General features: G+C 42.2%; 1 protein-coding gene across 4 annotated transcripts in view; it reads left to right on the forward strand.

Annotated features, from left to right (window-relative positions):
• The window catches only part of PTPRG (protein tyrosine phosphatase receptor type G), a 710,659-nt gene that overhangs the window by 553,633 nt on the left and 138,428 nt on the right, over positions 1-18,598 (forward strand). For all 4 annotated transcript variants that reach the window (XM_042979322.1, XM_042979323.1, XM_042979324.1 and 1 more), the window contains exon 7: positions 10,788-10,945. In XM_042979322.1, coding sequence (XP_042835256.1) covers positions 10,788-10,945 — 158 coding nt within the window. The remainder of the gene's footprint in view (positions 1-10,787; positions 10,946-18,598) is intronic.

Here is an 18,598-nt window from a genome sequence, read left to right on the forward strand (position 1 = left end):
TATAATCTTAATGAATCCTACCCAACAGCGCAGTGAGGTAAAATTCTTAATCTTGTGCTACAGATGGGTCAACTGAGGTTCAGAGGCCTCGGCTGATTTGTCCCAGCTCATGGAGTGGAACGGTAATTTGATCCCAGTTTTATTAGATCCTAAAATACATTCTCTTGCCAGCTCTGCTGGGCCAGTTCCTATTTCCATCATTGATTAACTTCCGGATTTTTGTCAAAATCACTTCATTCTTGTGAGCCTCACTTTCTCCTCTGTGAATTAGGTCTGACTGAGCATCAGAAGGACACTAAAACAATGTACATACCCGGTCAGTTACAACCACTGGGTAGGGGAGAGAGGCGAGCAGTGGACCTGTTCAGTGACAGTACTGGGTTTTTGTCACTGTATGACTCTATAATTTAAATATCCTGTTCATTTCCTTAATTGTTGACAAGACTCTGCTTTTTGTGTTTCTTTGGAAATATTCATGTCAACATACGTTTTACTCAAATGCCAACCCTTAAATCAAAATGCCACGTTCGGCCAACTGACAGGACCAGTAAACTCAAGGAGCCTAGATGTCTTTGAACCAGGATGGAGTGGCTCTTCCATACCCTTGGAGTGGGTCTTTGGGCGCTTGAATTCAAGAATCTGATTAATCAGGTGGGCTCTTTCCCAGTCAAGCAGCCTTTGCTCAGAACTTGGAATAACACCAGCTCTTCATGTTATGGTCATGAGCCTGTACGAAAGGCCAGTGGGCAGAGAATTACATTCTTTGGTGGAGAATTGAATGCCCACTGGTGGAGAATGTCTAAGAAGCAGAAGTAACAGTCACACCTCTACAGCCTTGTGTAGGTTGCCCCATTCATTCTCAAATGGGATTGCTTGTTGCCCCCCTTTTAAATATCCTACTACTCTTCATACAGGCACAGGGATCAGCAAACTCTCTCTGTAAAGGGATTGATAGCAAAGATTTTAGGCATTGCTGGCCATATGTTCTCTGCTGCAACAACTTGGTTGTTTAGTTGTAACCTGGAAGCGGGCATAGACAGTTAGTATACAAATGGCCATGGCTATGTTCCAATAAAACTTCATTTACAAAAACAGGTGCTAGGTTAGATCTGGCCCCTAGGCCACTTTTGACTTAGAGTTACTTCACGATTTAGTTTGATCAAAAAAAATTTTTTTCAGCCATGTATAAATGACCTACTCTTTAAGGCACTGTGTTATGTACTGAGGGTATAGTTGGGAGCCACAGTCTGGCCATAATGGAGCCTCCAGCCTGCTAAAGAGAAGAGACCACTATTAAGCCATTACATAGACTGTAATGAGACCGAGGTCTGTACAGCCATGACCTTGGGCAGATTATCAGCCCTCATCAGGATGATGATACCTACTTCACGGAGTTGTGAAGCCTCATTTAGAGAACATCTACAGCAGTGCCTGACCCTGAGGTCATACACATAAATGTGCTCTGGTAAGAAGAGGTGATCTGTAGAACATCCTACACTGTGGAATGCAGTCCAGGGGTTCAGGTCATTGAAGGGTAAACTGAGGCTAGAGACCCTAGTCAGAATAAACAGATGGGAGTCAATGCTGCTGCCTGGCCCTGTGAGCACTCTACGCTGTGGTCACATAAAATAGGCCCCGACCCGGCTTCTAGTAGGCTCATAAAGACGATGGAGTCCTTTCATGTGAATCATGTTGAAAATGTCATGTCAATATCCTAATGTCATCAATTGTGTGACTCTCATTTCTTCATATATTTTTGGTCATATATATGTGTCCTGACATTATATCAGTTTCAGGTATACAGTCTAATGATTTAATGTATGTGTACATTGTGAAGTGATCACCACACCAAGTCTGGTTAATATCCATCCTCACACATAGTTACAGGGTTGTTTTTTTTTTTTCATTTCTTCATATTTTAACAACTCTAAAGTCAGGATGCATCTTACACATGATGTCATGTCATTAATTAGCGGCATGTTGCCTTGAAATAATGATGTGTCTTATAGTTGTCAGTGACTTAGATATGAAAGAGACACAATATCTAGGATGCACTGGTTATTTAAGATATCCCAACTACCATGCTTGTTTGTTCCTTCATTCTGTTTTCACAAAACTGTTAGGCACCTGCTATGTTCCAGGCAGTGTTTCAGTTATTGGGTATATGGGGTGAACGGGAAAGGCGAGGTGTTCGCCCTTGTGGAGCAATCAGTCTCTTGGGGAAGACAGACAGTAAACAAGTAAAAGCAGAGTGGGAAGGAAATGAACTAGGTGTGATACAGTGAATGCAGCAGAAACATACCAAGATGGGGTGTCTGGGGTAGGCTCTGAGGAGATAACCTTTCACCTTGCAGGACTCAGGGTGAAAAGAAATCCCCCGTATGGAGTGACGCTGGGGAGGAGCATTCGAGCAAGGTGGGCGAGGAACAGCAAGGTGAGGAGACAGGTGGGTTGTCAGCAAAGGTGAGCGCAGAGGTGAAGGGCTGCGGAAGTAGATAGATCATATAGGGCCTCGTGGCCACGGTAAACAGTTTGGATTTTATTCTAATTGAAGTGAGAAACCACTGGAAGATTTGACCTGGGCAATGTCAGGGTTAGATTTATGTTTATGAAAGCCAAGTTCATTCTTCAGTGAGATTTCCTCCCATCATTTTTACATCAGGGCAAGGGAGGAACTCAGAGCCCAGGGACCCAGAATAGGATAAGAAAGAGCCTGGCGCTGGGCATCCGAGACCCAGATTCACTTCTACTTCACTGTGTGGTCGTGGTTCAGTCACTGTCCCCCTTTGGACCTCATTGTCCTCAATTGTAAAATGAAATGGAACCAACGTCCTCTGTAACTCTTTGGAATCCCTCAGTTCTTTGTGATTCTTGGGGGACTTCCCCAGGATCCCCTCGCTGTAACTTTAGGCTTGTTCCCTAAAATCATCTATCATGAAGCCTCTTACGGGCCAGGCGCATTTCCATTGCTCCATCTTTCCCATTCCTTCCTCCTTGCTGATGTCAGGGAGATGACCTACCTAACAGCCAACATCCATTTACACAGAGCAGGTATCATTGCTTGTATTTAGATCGTAACATTAATTCCTCAGCTCCTTCTAGGAGGCCTCTGCCACCATCTTAATTATAATCCAATGCTTTCTGACTTCCATGAGGGCATCTAGATGCCATGCTCCTAAATCCCCTGGATTCAGGTCCTCAGGCTCTTTATTACTATCATGACCTCCATTTTCCATTCCTGTGGTCAACAGGCCCTTTGGTCACCAGCTTGTCACACGAAAGCCATTCTCAAATCATACAGCCCATTCATGGCTGATTCAGACTTAACCCAGGATCAGACTCTCGGTTTCTAGACTCATAGACTCATGTTTCTAGACTCATAGAGTCATCGATGGCATTCTTCACAATTTTTAGCCTAATTCCAGATTGTACTTTAACCAACAGCTGATCTTTTTCCTCCTAGAGCCTATCAAATTTGGGGCTCTTGAACTTTTCCTTCTGTCTTCCCTCTTGTTCACTTCACCCCAGCCACACACCAGGAAGAATCCCTTTGCACTTTTCTCTCTGCCTGGAATGTTCTCTCCAGGTTGCTGCATGGCTCATTTCTGCCTTCAGGTTTTTAATCAAATGCTTCCTTCATGAGCCTGCCCTGAAAATTGTCATTTTCAAAATAGTAGTCAGGGAAGACCTCCCTGAGAAATGTCATTCAAATCGGACTAAGTTATTAGCAGCTGAAAGGCATTTGCTCTAAAATTAGCCATGAATAGAGCAGTGAGGAAATGTTTCAGAGCAAAGAGCCAGTGCAAAGGCCCTGGGTAATGTGATCATGTGTGGCTGTACCTAACAGTCAGAAAGTAGCAGTGAATGATGCTTCGGACACTGTGGGGGCCCATTAATACAGTCCTTACAGAAACTGACTAATATACTCAGTATTGTGAAAAACGCAGATTCTCCGCTCGAACCCAGACTTACCGGATCAGAATCTACATTTGAACAAGCTCCCCAGGTGATGTGCATGAACATTAACTCTGAGCAGCAGTGTCATAAATCTTCTTCCCCCGTGTAGAGTGACCTGTGACCCAGTGTTTTCCAATGTCACTCTCTCCCTACGCTTCCCAGCAGGAAGCAGAAGACCAGTCCTACCCCAGTGACTTTAAGCGGTTAAGGGAAACATAATAGCTTTTCCTTACAAAAAGTTTTGGGAAATCCTGAAGAAACTCAGCAGTCATTGGGCTAAAGACAGAAGCTTGGGCTTTCTTTGATTTGTTTATCTTACACACTTCCCTAAAATTGATTGACTGCTCATTTGAAGAGTGGCACAGATATCCCTCCCTTAGGGTCCGCCACATTCTGCCCCATGTAACACTGTTCCTTGGGGTAGGTCTGCTTGTTTGTGTTTCAGTCTCATTCCATAATTCCTGGTTACTGTATAGGTCTCATCTGTATTTTGATTGTTCATCGTACCTTCTAAAGGGATTTCTTCCTTCCTATATAACCAAAGCATTGAAAATATTAGGTTATTAACACACTGAAAAATGCAATCAATCAGATGATTATCATCTAATGTTTTAATGATCACATTTTTAATCCAATTATGCATGTTTGAATCTTTCAAATTTTCTTTAATTAAAGATTGCCTCCTGGCACTGCTATCAGAAATAAGAAATTGAACAGAATCGAGCCAGTTCTAATTTAGTGTTGAAAAGGATAACTGGGCTGCGCTGGGTTTAATGGTTGACCATGACTTTAAAGCCCTCATACAAAATTTTCTAATTGATAAGAAAAATTTAATCATCTTCAGATATACTCCGTTTGCATTCAAATAAGGTATTTCTTTTTCTAAATAAACCTCCCCTAACTGATTATTCATATTGTCGTGCAAAATGCTTAAAAATGAAAGACAGAGTTGGGTGAAATGTAGACTACTTAATACAGTGTGTATTTAATATAAAAGTCATACATTATTCATTTTTGCAATTTGAATAACTTTGAATTTAGCATCCCTGTTCTTCATCTTTTTCTTTGATGAACAATTAATTATTAAAATATAATATTGTCTGCATACAGCACTGGGATCCTTGAAAGTGGAATATGAGATTCATTCCCTTTCAATTCTTTTATCTAGTAATGCACAGAACCTTCTTATTATGGTTTAATGGAATGAATGGTGGTATAAATAGTGTTTCCAATATTTTTCTCAACTAGGTAAGTGGCTGGGAAAGGAATGTTTTGAATTCAAATTACTAATTTGGATCAGAGTTGGAGGCAGCATGCCCTAATCAGGATGGGTTTGGAGTCAAACTGCCCTTTTATAACAAGAGTCAGGTAACAAGTACTTAAATAGGTACTTATGCTGTGCCAGACAACCTCCTCAGCCCTTAACTAATGTTAATTCACTTAATACTCGTTTATTCGTCTAACCTACTTAAGCGCTTGACACTGTTAAAATCCCATTTTGCAGATATTGGGAGAGTTTATGTTTTCACCTGAAAAGTACATCCTTCCTTCCTTCTCTGTGGCTGTACTCAGGAATTCCCTGTCTTGGGTCCAGCCAGTTGCGTACCTTGTGGCTTATGTGGGCTTTGTGGGCAGTGTGAGAAATAGAGTGCCACCATCTCTAAAATTATTTCTAACTTACAACAGAGCATTATGAGCACCCCATTTGTCAGTGGAACATTCCCTATGGGGCTGAGCAGGAAATGGAATGTTCAGGAAGATCAGTAAAAATTAATGTTCGGTGTTAACTAGAAAACTCAAGCAGGAAAGACAACAACTCAAGAGTTAATTCTGGAATGTCTGTTCACCAAAGAAATGATCACTAATGGTAGAGACACTTGAACATGGAAAGTTCTGCTCCCCCCAAGTTGTAGCCCTGGTTATCAGGATGACTTTCTAACACTTGCCCCCCTACCCCCATCAACATAAGGGTAAAGAAGAATGTGGCCTGATGGCTAAATCCATTTCACTGACTATCATCGTATGGCCCTTGACCTAAGAATGGTTTTTACATTCAAACTCTAAGTGAAATGTTATCCCCCACAAAACAATTCATTCTTCTTATAATAGATGTATCGATTTAAAATTGTTCTCTGTTATTAGTGTTTTGAATATCATTAATAAGGTTGTGCAAAAAAAAAATAAGGTGGTGGAAATGTGTTTGTTAATATAAGTACTTGTGTGACATCTTTGATTTTGCCTCTTGGCCTGCAAAACCTAAAATATTTACTATCTGGCACTTTACAGAAAACATTTGCCAATCCCTGGCTTAAAACACAAAATGAGCTGGTCTGCTCTCAGCCAAGTGCTTGCCTTGATAAATCAGGGCTCCCAAGGCGCTGTGCTAAGCCCCTTATATTTATGAGCTTGCTTAATTGTCACAACAATCCCGAAGAGTAAATACTCTCAGAATTCCCATTTTACAGATAAGGGAAGTAGCTCAGAGAGCTTAAGACCTTTCCCTAAAGTCACACAGCTATTAAATATCCTTTGGTTCCAAAGCTCTTACTAGAGCTTTGGCAAAGAAAATTCTAACCTGTGTTGCCCAGGTTGATGGGGCATATGTCAGACGTGATGCACCTTTAAGGCACTAGTAATCAAGGTTAAAAAAAAAAAGACATGTGCAAGCATTAAAGGAAGTACATAGCTATGTAAGGTGTAGGTGGCCAGGCCTTGGTAGTTTTAAAAAGTAATAATAATAATACAAGTATTAAGAATTAGAATAAGAATGATATCTGTCATTTATGAGATGCTTACTATGTTCTAAGCTCACAACAGCCCGGGAAGCTTTAGTAACTAAGATCACACAGCTTACAGGTCAGGGAGTTGAGATTTGAACCCTAGGGGCTGGGAATCTTCTCTCCTCCCCAACTCCTTAGGGACGGAGACATGAGGGGCTGAAGAGGGCAGTGGTTGGATTTTGGTTTTCAGCTCCTACTCCTAGGCTTACTGTTCCAGATCCTGAGCAGATTCTTTGAAGAAAGGATCCCATCTGAATTTCTGTGTTCTCAAGTGTTTGACCATCCCTCTGGTTTTCTATTTCCCCAGCCGTAAAATTAAAGAATTGGACTAAATTGGTGGTTTCCAAGGTGTCCCTGGGTTCCCAGCTCAACGTTAACCACAGGGGCTGCACTTGAACTTGTTGAGTTGGCTGCTTCCCGTGTGAGATTTTGTTTAAATAAAGGGTTCCTTGACTCCCAAAGCCTCTGAACTAGGGTGGTCTAAGCCCCTCTCAGGTCTCAGAATCTGACCCAATGGCGGTGACTCTGGCGTAGTCAACAAGCAGCAAAGCTGCTTCTCTGTCCCTGTCACCATGTCTACCTGCCCTGCCACCCATTTGATGGCACCTGCTCATCAGTTAATGCTAGAACCTGCCTCTGAAGCCCTTGGGTTTGGTCAAGGACAAAAAAAAAAAAAAAGCCCTTCTGCACTTATAGCAATGGTTACACCTGCAGTTTCCATCCGTCCCTGCCGAATTCATAAGCCCGTACAGGAACTTGTGTATATTTCAGAGTCCCAGTCCTGCTGAAACAGTGTGCCCTTGTGAAATCCGGCCACCTCAGGTTGGCGGGGCAGGTGTTTCTGCTCTATCTTTTCATGTTCCTTAAAGCCACCGCCTGTTCCTGGACTGGATGCTGTAGGTGGGGCTTCACCCCTGTGGGTGTGCGAGTGTGGAGGGATTTTCTCGTCTCTACCTGTCTGCCCGCAGCATGCTGAACTGCAGCCCACATATTGGATCAGGCTCCTAGGGAAAAACTCGAAAGATTTTCTGGTCATTCAGTCTGGAGCCCTTGATCCTAAGGCAGCTCGGTGGGCTGTGGTGTGATGCCAAGTTCACCTACAATGAAGATGGTGATGTTGTGGCTTGTGATGCCAGGCCCTATGCCCCCTGTATTGCTTGGGGCCTCGTGTTGTCTATTTACACAGCCCAGGAGGCACAGAGGCGGCAAGCAAAGGCCAACATGTTTCCTGCTCCCAGCCAACCCGGTCCCAGCCAAGCCGCTTGCAGACATTTACCCCATCATTAGGCTGCTGGTAACCAGGTTGAAATTAAAACCCACACTTGCCAGCGGGCGGAGGAGCAATTCGGTGATTTCCGGCCTTTTGTCCAAACAGAAACCGCTTTTGTCATTTTGGTTATAGAACCCTATAATTTGAAGACTTTTGCCTCTATTAGTTAATATTTAATTTTTCTTTTAAAAAAAATGGAATTGAAAACCTGTATGAGACTCGGCCAAGTTTTCTGAGTCTCACGAATAAGTGCTTCTGTCTCTGCATTCACTAGTGACCTTGGGCTTGGTTATTTAAACTCTCTGTGCCTTGATTTCCACATCTGTAAAGTTGGATTATTAAAGGCACATACACAGAGTGCTGTAAATTAAAAGCATATAGTGATGGTTTAAGAACAATGGAAGCCTAGGGCATCTGGCTGACTCAGTCACTTGAGAGATTCTTGATTGCAGCTCAGGTCACGGTCTCAGGGTCGGGAGACTGAGCCCTGTGTTGGGCTCTGCGATGAGCATGAAGCCTGATTAAGTCTCTGTCTCTGTCTCTCTCTTTCTCTCTCTTTTTCTCTCTCTCCCTCTGCCCCTCTCCCCCACTCGTGGTCTCTCATAAAATAAAATAAAATAAAATAAAATAAAATAAAATAAAAGAATAAAAAAGAATAATAAAAGCCTGGACTCTAAACCCAACTACCTGGCTGTGCATTCCAGCTCTGTAAATTGGGAATAGTAGGACTACTTTGTGGGGCTATATTAAGAATTAAATAAATTAATCATTGTAAAGTTCTAAGAAAAAGACCTGACACATACAGTGAGTACTGCTTAAATGTTTACAACATGTAAATATTTAGAATAGTGCCTGGCATACAGTAAAAGTTAAATAAGTGTGAAGTATTATTCAGTTAATCTCTACCAAAAGGAAATTGCCATTTTAATTATTTTGAAAGAGTCATTTGGGACACCTAGGTCCCACTTCGGCTCAGGTCATGATCACATGATTCATGGGTTTGAGCCCCGTGTCGGGCTGTGTGCTGACAGCTCAGAGCCTGGAGCCTGTTTCAGATTCTGTGTCTCCCTCTCTGTCTGTTCCTCCCCTACTTGTGCACTCGCTCTCTCTTTCTCACTCTCTCTCTCTCTCTCAAAAACAAGTAAACATTAAAGAAAAAATTTTTTTAGTTTTTTTAATGTTTGTTTTTGAGAGAGAGATAGAGCATGAGTGGGGGAGGGGCAGAAAGAGAGGGAGACGCAGAATCCAAAGCAGGCTCCAGGCTCTGAGCTGTCAGCACATAGCCCAATGTGGGGCTCCAACCCATGAACCATGAGATCATGACCTGAGCTGAAGTCGGACGCTGAACTGACTGAGCCACCTGGCAAAAAAAAAAAAAAAAAAAAAAAAAAAAATTTCCTTTGAAGAGTTGATTTCTGTTGGGGTTTTGCATTATCCCCCAGTTACAGAGATCTCTGGAGTCTATGGATACACAGTTGCCCAAATACCTGTACTGATTGTTCTGCATAAAAGAAGAAGAAAGAGGGGTGGGAGCCTGGAAAGAATATTCCTGTGGGCACAGATGTGTCCAGAAAGTAACCTGGGGCCCTCAGGTGCCCCCCAGGAATGTCCTTGGGCCCATGGTGAAGGCCATCAGGGAGCTAAGGCAAACCACTAACAGGACTATAATAGCCTTATTATGTCCCTAAAAGGTATAAGAAAGGAATCCCAGACTTAAATTCAGGGAGGGCTAAACCTTTGGAGACCCAGGAAGAGAGTAGAGCCTTCTCTGATTTGGGAAAGAGGCTGGATGATCTACTGTGCCTGATTGGGAGAACTGTAACACTGTGCCCTCATCACTGCTGCACTGTTTCTTACTGCCTCCGGACCTTTGCACATGCTGTTTGCACAGCCACAAATGCTTTTCTTCTGTTTTGCCCCCACCCTTCAATATTCACATAGTTAACTTCAGCTTCATCTTTAGCTGAGTCAGTCCAAGTTTTGGTGTCAACGTGCCTGGGTTCATATCCCAGTTTTGCCACTTAGGAGCTATGTGGTCTCAGGCAGGCACTATTCCCTTCCACACCTTGTTTTTCTCATAGAGTTATCGTGAGATAATATTTTTAGGTCTCAACTGAAAATATCATTTCCCCTACTTATGGAAAGACCCCTCTGCTTTTGTAAGAAGAAGGAGCCTGTTTTCAGGGCCATCATACAACCCATTCACCTCAGGGTTGTTTGTTGGTTAGATTTCACTTTGATTTGGATAGGCACTGGATGAAACTATAATGAGATTTAACCAACTTTGGAATTGAGCTTTACGGTTGGCTTATAGTTTTCTTTTCATGCTGAGTTTCTCCTGGGCATCCCAGAGTTCATTCCACTGATTTTAGTTCATAAGTATCAGATGGGGAAGGGTTCAGTGGTGAAGCAAGACTGGGAAGGGGTGGGTTACATAAAATCAAGTCCGTTTGTTTTCTGCAGGACTTCTCAGAGACTTCACTGTGCTAGTGTTGTGGCTCTTACCTGGGGCAAGAGGGAGGGACTGCAGATTGCCCTGCGTTGCTCACCATGGAACGTGTTTTTCATGAAAAACAGCGCACTGTGGTGTCTCAGAACACACCCTGGGAAACACTGCTTTGTTTTCTGTGGCCCTCCCACCACCAAATGCTAGTGCTTCTCAGGATGTAAACAAACATAAGGCTTGTGATGTGGCACCAGCATGCCGAGGGTTTGACTGTGTGTCTGCAGCATAATACGACTTACCATTGTGCCTTTCTTTTCCCTCTTCCTCCAAACAGAGAAGGAGACCTTTCTGGATCCTTTCGTCCTCCGGGACCTCCTGCCTGCATCCCTGGGCAGCTATTACCGGTATACAGGTTCTCTGACCACCCCACCATGTAGTGAAATTGTGGAGTGGATAGTCTTCCGGAAGCCTGTCCCCATCTCTTACCATCAGGTAGATATTCAGCCCCAAATGGGGCCTCTGTGTTTACTTGTTTGTTTATGTTGACTGAACTGTCTAACATTGTTCCAGTACACCAGTAAGGATTTTTTTTTTAATTTTGATCCTCTGCTCCCCGTTGATTCCTTCATTCTTCCCAACAAACATATTTTTGAAACCAAGAATTGTAAACTATGAAACATGGTCTCTCAGCCGCAAATTAATTGGCTGAGCAGAGCTGCAGCTATGAAATCGAGTATTATGGAAGTATTGATCTTGAGGAGAGAATACTACCCTCTATGATGATGATAGCTTGTGCCAGAAACTCTTCTAAGCTCTTTATATGTGTTGACCCATTTAATCCTCAAGAACAACAGTCCTATGTGGTAAGTACCCTTTTGTACCCCCATTTAATAGAGAGACACAGAAGTGAACTAACTTGCCGAAGGCCACACAGCCAGTGACTAAGCCATGGTGTCCGACCCCAGAGATCATGCTCTGACCCATTAAACCTACCCAAGGTTCAGAAAAGAGAGGGATTGTATACACAATGAAATGAAAGAATAAATATCATCGATTGAACTCTTTCTGTGTGCAAACACTTTAGTCATAGCCAACTTAGTGGGCAAACACAGTTGAGAGACGGCTCTTGGGCTAAGATGTATACATAAGGACATCGTGGCCTGGAGGGATTGGGTAACATGCCCAAGAATTCATGGCTAATGAATGTTGAAGCCAGAAACCAAGCCCAGGTTTGTCTGATTCCAAAACCCACGTTGGTGACCACGACACTGACCGCTTCTCTCCCAGTGTGACCTGGGCTGATTTCACGGGAGGATGCATTTAGAAATTGGTGAAATGGAGATGGGGTTGGGGGCCATGTCAGAGGAATAGGAACCACCAGGCAGGTGGGAGTGAGAAGGGACAGGGAACCTTGGAATCACCTCATGAAGGATAATAGAAGAAAATTGTTAGAGGGGATATATGTGAGACATCGAAATACAGCATGCACTGAAGTAGAAGATTATGTTTCTTCTCCATAATTTCAGAAACGAGAACCAACAACAATGGGTAGGATTTGTAAGAAAAGGGATTTGAGCCATTAACCTGGATGGTCTAAAAATGGAAGGTTCTTACTAGAGCTGCTCACAGAAATGTCTTCCCAGAGCGTGACAGCTGGGACTAAGGAATATTGTAGTGGGCAAGGGGAGGTTCTGGAATTATGTGATAATATCAGTGGTAAAACTGAACACAGACAACAAGATTGTGGACCTGGCTGCCATGGGGAATAGTCCAAAGATTTTCCTAATAAGGGCAGAGAGTACAGAATAGAGACCGGGGGAAATAGGGTTGGATGGTGTCACGGTCAGGTCTGTTTTGGATTTAAGAAATAGAAACCCACTTAAGGTAGCTCACATAAGGGGGCATTTTAAAGAAACAATAGTCGAGGCGTCCTGAGACAGAGCGGTCATAACCAGGACCGTAACTAGAAGATGAAGCACATTCTATCTTTCAGGGGCCACACAGGATCTTAATTAAGTCTTGGAGTTTCTGCCACAGCTCTGTGATTCTGTACTTCCACAAAATTCTCATCCCTTCTGTCTCCCAGTTTGTTTTCTTTTGGTTACTTGGCCAAATATGGTTACTCTAATACCTATTTACCTTTCGACTCAAGTGCCAGCTACCAGCTAACAATACTGTGGGTCCTACTTCAAGTATTCGAGAAGATGAATCTGAATAGATGTTGGCTGGCCAACACATTGGCTGGCCTTGGGTCCCATGTCCATCCTGAAGTAAATCATCAAAGGTACCAGGTAGCATTCTAAAGCTTTAAGTGTTGTCCCTCTGGGGGTAAATGGAGCACGTTTAGAAGGAACTATGTGCAGGAGACACACGTTACAGTTAGGCCACACAGACTTATTTGGCTTCACTGCTGTTGACGTTGTACTTTGAGAATTTTGTTTTCTCTTACTTCTTCTCTGATGAACAAAGAAGTACTAGAAATTTGGTTGCCGGACAGGATTTCCAGCCCTAAGAAGACAATGAATTAGGAAATGAGTTTTCTTCTTCATGGTGAAGTCAGCATTGTTTTATTAGAATAAAGTAAAATTGTAATCCAAATTTTTATCTCCCCTGGGTTGGGGCAGGGCATTTTGAAAAGGGATCCTTTTTTTGTCCCTTAAGATAGATGCTTTTGTTTTCAAAGATACAAGGGCTTGAGAGAACAAGGTTAAGACATGCAAGTCTGGTTACTTTTTTTGTAGGACACTGTGAAGGGGAGAGGCAAAGAGTAGTAATTGTTTAGTACTGGCTTTTATTAGAATTTCTGATATCTCATGGGTCCAAACAAAAGGCGGAGGTGTAGGCTTGGGTGTCTTGTCAAGTGCTGTCAGTGAGAAGCATTTTGACATCCGGTGACTGGGGGTCTTAGAAAGTGTTTGGTTAACAGCTGTTTGCTCTTCACTGCCTGCCACTGAGACCCTCAGAGAGAAGAAACAGTGAAAGACTTTTGCTCTGTGACTTCCAATATATGACTTTTCTGTAGGTAGTTTTATTTCAAGGAAATAGTGAAGAAATAAATTAATCGTATTGGCTTCCCAGTTTCTTTACTAGAAACCGCCCTTAGATAATCCTTTTATCAGACACAGCTTCATCTGTTCCTCTCCTTCCCTTTCTCTCTCTCTCTCTCTCCCCCAAGGGAGGAAAACAGCTCATTTTCATGTGGCCAAACAGAATCCTTTCTGGCGCACTGCTTGGAGGTCACGGCGGTGTCAGCCCTTGGAAAGGAAACCATTAGCCATCCAAGTATTATCGCTTCAGACCTTCCCACCCTGACCCTGCCAACATTCTTTCGGAAGCTAGCACAGAATGTTCATTGCAGAAAGGCAGACAGCCAGTGCGGAAGACCAAGTAGACAGAATCCCATGTCTGCTTCTGTCAGAAGGAAAACATTCCTAGTTCCTCATCCTTCCCTTTCTCCAAAGACTGTTTCCTGTTCTCTCCTGTCTTACGCAGCGTGAGTGCCCGTAGGTGATGGAGACGAGAGTGTGTTCGCCATAAAACGCAACGGTTAGCACTTGTATGATGTGGATTCTTTGAAGCCTTCTGGATACGAACAACTACTTATTTTGCCTCTTTTGTGAGCCTCCTTGGATATTCAAACCAGTCCTGTAGCCAGTGAGCCCTGACTCCGGCCTGTGTGATAATCTAGATCTCAATTCAGTGTTGCTAATGGAATCACACGTTGGCTTGGTTGGCCAGCAGTCAGCATGGCTTAGGTGTTTGGTTCCACTGAACATCTACTGTAAGTAATAGGCACGCATCGTGCCATGACTTTGTCACCCAAACAAAATGGTGGCACTCTTCAGTGCTGGTGTAAGACTTCAAAGGAACAGGACTAGCACCTTGAGATGGTGCCTGTGTTATGCTTGTGATCATTCAGAGAACATGATCATTTGAGTGCAGTATACTAGGATGTGTTTTATTCTAGAACAGTGGCTCCCAAATGACGGTGTTTTGGCCGTTGGAAACTATCGCAGCCTTCCCTTTCCCAGGACTATTTGCTTCCAGTAGTCTAAAATACGATACTACCTATAATTTTCCCTAGTGTGAATTTTGTTTAAGTGCTTCTTAGAGGTTCTGTCAAAAAAGTAATCAATAAATAGGAAGATGTCTAGTTTGTTTGCTTTTGGATGTTTGATTTTTTTTTTTTCTAACAATAAGCTGGAGTGGATAGAAAAGGCTTATTTGCATACCTTTTTTTTTTAACCAATGTTATCTCTGTCATAAAGAGCAAAGAAACTTTTTTGAAACAAGACCATGTTCTGGGGCACCTGGGTGGCTCAGTCAGTTAAGCATCCAATTCTTGATTTCGGCTCAGGTCATGATCTTACAGTTCATGAGTTCAAGCCCCACATTGGGCTCCGTGCTGACATGGCTGAGCCTGCTTGGGGACTCTCTCTCTGTGTGTGTGTGTGTGTGTGTTTCAAAATAAGTAAATAAACTTAAAAAAATAAAAAAGACCATGTTCCATTTCAAGCCAAACTCCCTGGGTTTCATTCCTGGCTCCATTTTTCAGCCAAATTACTGAGCTACTCAACAGCTTACTCTGTGCCACAGTTTTCATCTGTAAAATGGGGATGATAATAACATACCTACTTCATGGAGCCATTATAAAGATTACATGATGGAATCTGAGTGGAATGCCTAGACTAGTGCCTGGCACTGCGGGACACAGTAGGTGGGTTTTTTGTTGCTATTGTTAAATAATCACCAAGGCTCTGGGGCAACGTTGTCCAGTAGAAATAAAACACAAGCCACATACATTATTTAAAATTTTCTAGCAGCCATATTAAAAAATGGAAAAAGAAACTCATTGTAATATTATATTTTATTCGACCCAATATATCCAAATTATTATCATTTTAACATATGGGCCTGGCCACATTTCTGGTGGGACAGCTGCATTTGGCTACTGGCTATTAATTAATAGCCCTGACGTTTACCTCAAGGCCACAACAACTAATGAATTACATAATTCAGAAAGTTTCTATTCCAACACCACATAAGGCACAGTGCATGTGAATAGAGGTTTTTTAAATGGCGGGGTGAGGTGTCATTATTAATCCCAACAGATAGTTTTCTTTGGTAATTATGGTTTAATTTGTTTCTTTCTGTAGAAGGCCTTTCTGTTATTGTCTTCATGCAAAACTATCTGCAGCTACAGGAGGGACATGTCTGTGTAGTTAGCTAGCTATTCTCGGATTTTATTTTTGTAGCCATGGTTCAATAAGTAAAACTTTGGATGCTCCAGGCTATTGGGAATTTAATATTCCATCACTTTTGTTTAATAACGAGGCAGCAAAACAGGGCCTGCCCTGTCACCCCTCAAATGTGTTCTGACGCTAAAGTGTCTCATGACCTTAGGTGTGACATTTCAGTTCTTAATGCTTACCCTGGAGTTTATTATTATGTTTATAATGGACTCTGGCTTTGTTTCACTGCCATTATATACCCGTCCTATAAAATATTGTGCACATAAGCCTTTTACTGGTTCATAATTATATTACTTTTGATTTTCTCTCATTTTCCCCCTTCAGCCACGATGGTCCCTTCCCCACATCTCGTGGATGAGAGCTCTTTTTGCACAAGAATAGAATGAATAGATTTCAACTTTCCTTTGATTTGAACCGACAGATTAAAAACTAATTATTCTCTGTAATATTTTTATAATAAAAACTAAGTTGAAATGATTTATATACACTTCCAGCCAACACATTTGCAATTCAAGGTTAAAATTGTTCTTGAAACAGCACCAGTTAAAATGCAATTACAACTCCCCAAGCAGGGATAAAAGAAAGAAATGTTTTACATGTTCACTTCAAAAGTTAAAAAGTCAATTTTACATTATAGAAATAAAAACTTTCATTTATTTTTACTAAATGATAAAGACTTCATTAGTTATATTAAAGTAAAGATAAATCCAAGTGTGTTTATTACTTGCCTCTGGAAAAGAATAGGTGAATAAAAGCGTGGGCTTTGTGTGGTACACAGCTTCTTTTTCTTGGGTCCGCCATCTTGCTCATGGTTTCCAGTTCCTTATGTGTCGAGCCGTAGGCTGTTTCTTTCCAGAGTACAGAAAAGTGCAAATAGATTTCTGTTGCCAGTGGTGGGTGCCCTGCATGAGTGGTCTTTCAGGGTCAGCTAAAAGGAACAGTTTGGGGACTTCTATTATCACATTCAGATCTCCACTGCAATGTTACTCTTTTGGTGAATAATGCTGCAGGCCTATTCTGCGTGTGACAGGAAGTGGCTGAGAGCATGACAGAGTCATATAGACCTAGGTTTCTAATCCTCACTTCCATTCTATGATCTTGGGAAAGTCATGTAAAGTCTCTAAGCCCAGTTTCCTCATCAGCCAAAAATAATAATAATGATCTGACAATACCACCAACCGAATGAGATTCCTGTGAGGATTAAAGGAAAGCACAAAGCACTCTTATCACAATGCCTTGCACGTAATAAACACTCAATAAATAGCTGCTAGTGTAATGATATAATAGTGTTGTTAATAATGCTACTTTAATGATACTATTTTGTTTTTTTTTAATTTTTAAAAATTTATTCATTTTGGGGAGAAGGCAGAGAGGGGCAGAGAGATGGGGACAGAGGATCCGAAGTGGCTGTGCGCTGACAGGCTGACAGCAGTGAACCCAAAGCAGGGCTCAAACTCACGAACCATGAGATCATGACCTGAGCCGAAGTCAGATGTTCAACCGATTGAGCCACCCAGGTGCCCCTAACGTGATTATTTTAAACTAAAACAAGTTAGAAACCAAAGTAATGTTTGTAAGTTCCATGACAAAGTACCTGTCACATAATGGGTTGGATGAATGAATATACATTACAAGGGAGAAAGGAGGGAGAAGCAGAGAGAACATCTTACAGTTGTTGGAAGCATAAAATACAATCCTAGTTCCCACATTCCTCATAAAATAAGACTAATAGTAATGATAATAATACTTAGTGAATATCTACTGTATGCCAGGAATTATTCCTAACACATTATATATAGTAACTCATTTAATAGTAACAAGGACTACATGGGGTAGGTATTGATGTTATCTCTGTTGTACAAGTAAGAATACCAAAACACAGAAACATCAAATACTTTGACCAAAGGTCACCCATGTAGCAAGTAGGAATTGAAAACAGGGTTTTGAACCCAGATAGCAAGAGTAAGAGTTATGAGTTTAGGGCCCCACCATTAGAATTGGAGGCCCTAGAAAGTTTTGAACGGAGGCATGATCTTTTCTAAAAGATCGCTGTGCAGCTGTCAACCAGGTCTAGAAGGGTTGACAGTTTGTTCTGTGGCTTCGTGTTGGGCATTGCTGCCGTGTGGTACAATCCTAGAGGATACCTTCTCATTGTAGTCTCTGTAAATAGTGTTGCTTGGATTCAAAAAGTGGACGTCCAGGTGGTGGTAAGGTTCCCCTTTATCGAGCGTGGTTACAAAGCCAGGGTAAGGGCCGAGGGACAATCTGCAGTGGATTTCTCACCCAGAGTATCACTGTTCACCTGCCAAAGTGAAAACATAGACTCCCTTTGCCAACCCAGGGATCATGGCGGTTTCCACTCAATGGCCAAACATGCCAGATACCAACAAGAGAGGCCACTGGCAACTTTCATTCAACTTAGAGGAATGACAGGGTTCTAGTGAATGCTGCCAACCTACCAAAGGACATTTGATGAGTCTGCTAAGCTTGACCTCCTTTTCCTCTTTTGTGTGACTGTCCAGTGAAGCTATGATCCAGGTGACAGTATAATATCGTTCAGGTCATCAGTTCACTCCGTGAACCGTCACATCCTCCCTTGGAAATCTCTGGGCAAGTTGAGGTAATGACAAGGAAGCTACCGAGCTTTTAAGCCATGGCATGTCATTAAGCTGTAAAAGCAATTTAAGCAAAAGCATTTTTGTGTTAAATTCAGAACCTGCCTCTTCTTACAGTTATATGACTAATTCTTGAGGCATCAGAAATAAACTTTGTAGGAGAACTAAATGCTAGCTGTGAAAGAGGCAAGTCTTCTAGAGAATAAACAAATCTTAGATTGCCGAGACAGTCTCCAAGGCCATCCTTTTCTGGCATCTCAGAGATTATGCTATTTCAG

Source organism: Panthera tigris, chromosome A2 (assembly GCF_018350195.1).
Source record: "Panthera tigris isolate Pti1 chromosome A2, P.tigris_Pti1_mat1.1, whole genome shotgun sequence".
NCBI lineage: Eukaryota > Metazoa > Chordata > Mammalia > Carnivora > Felidae > Panthera > Panthera tigris.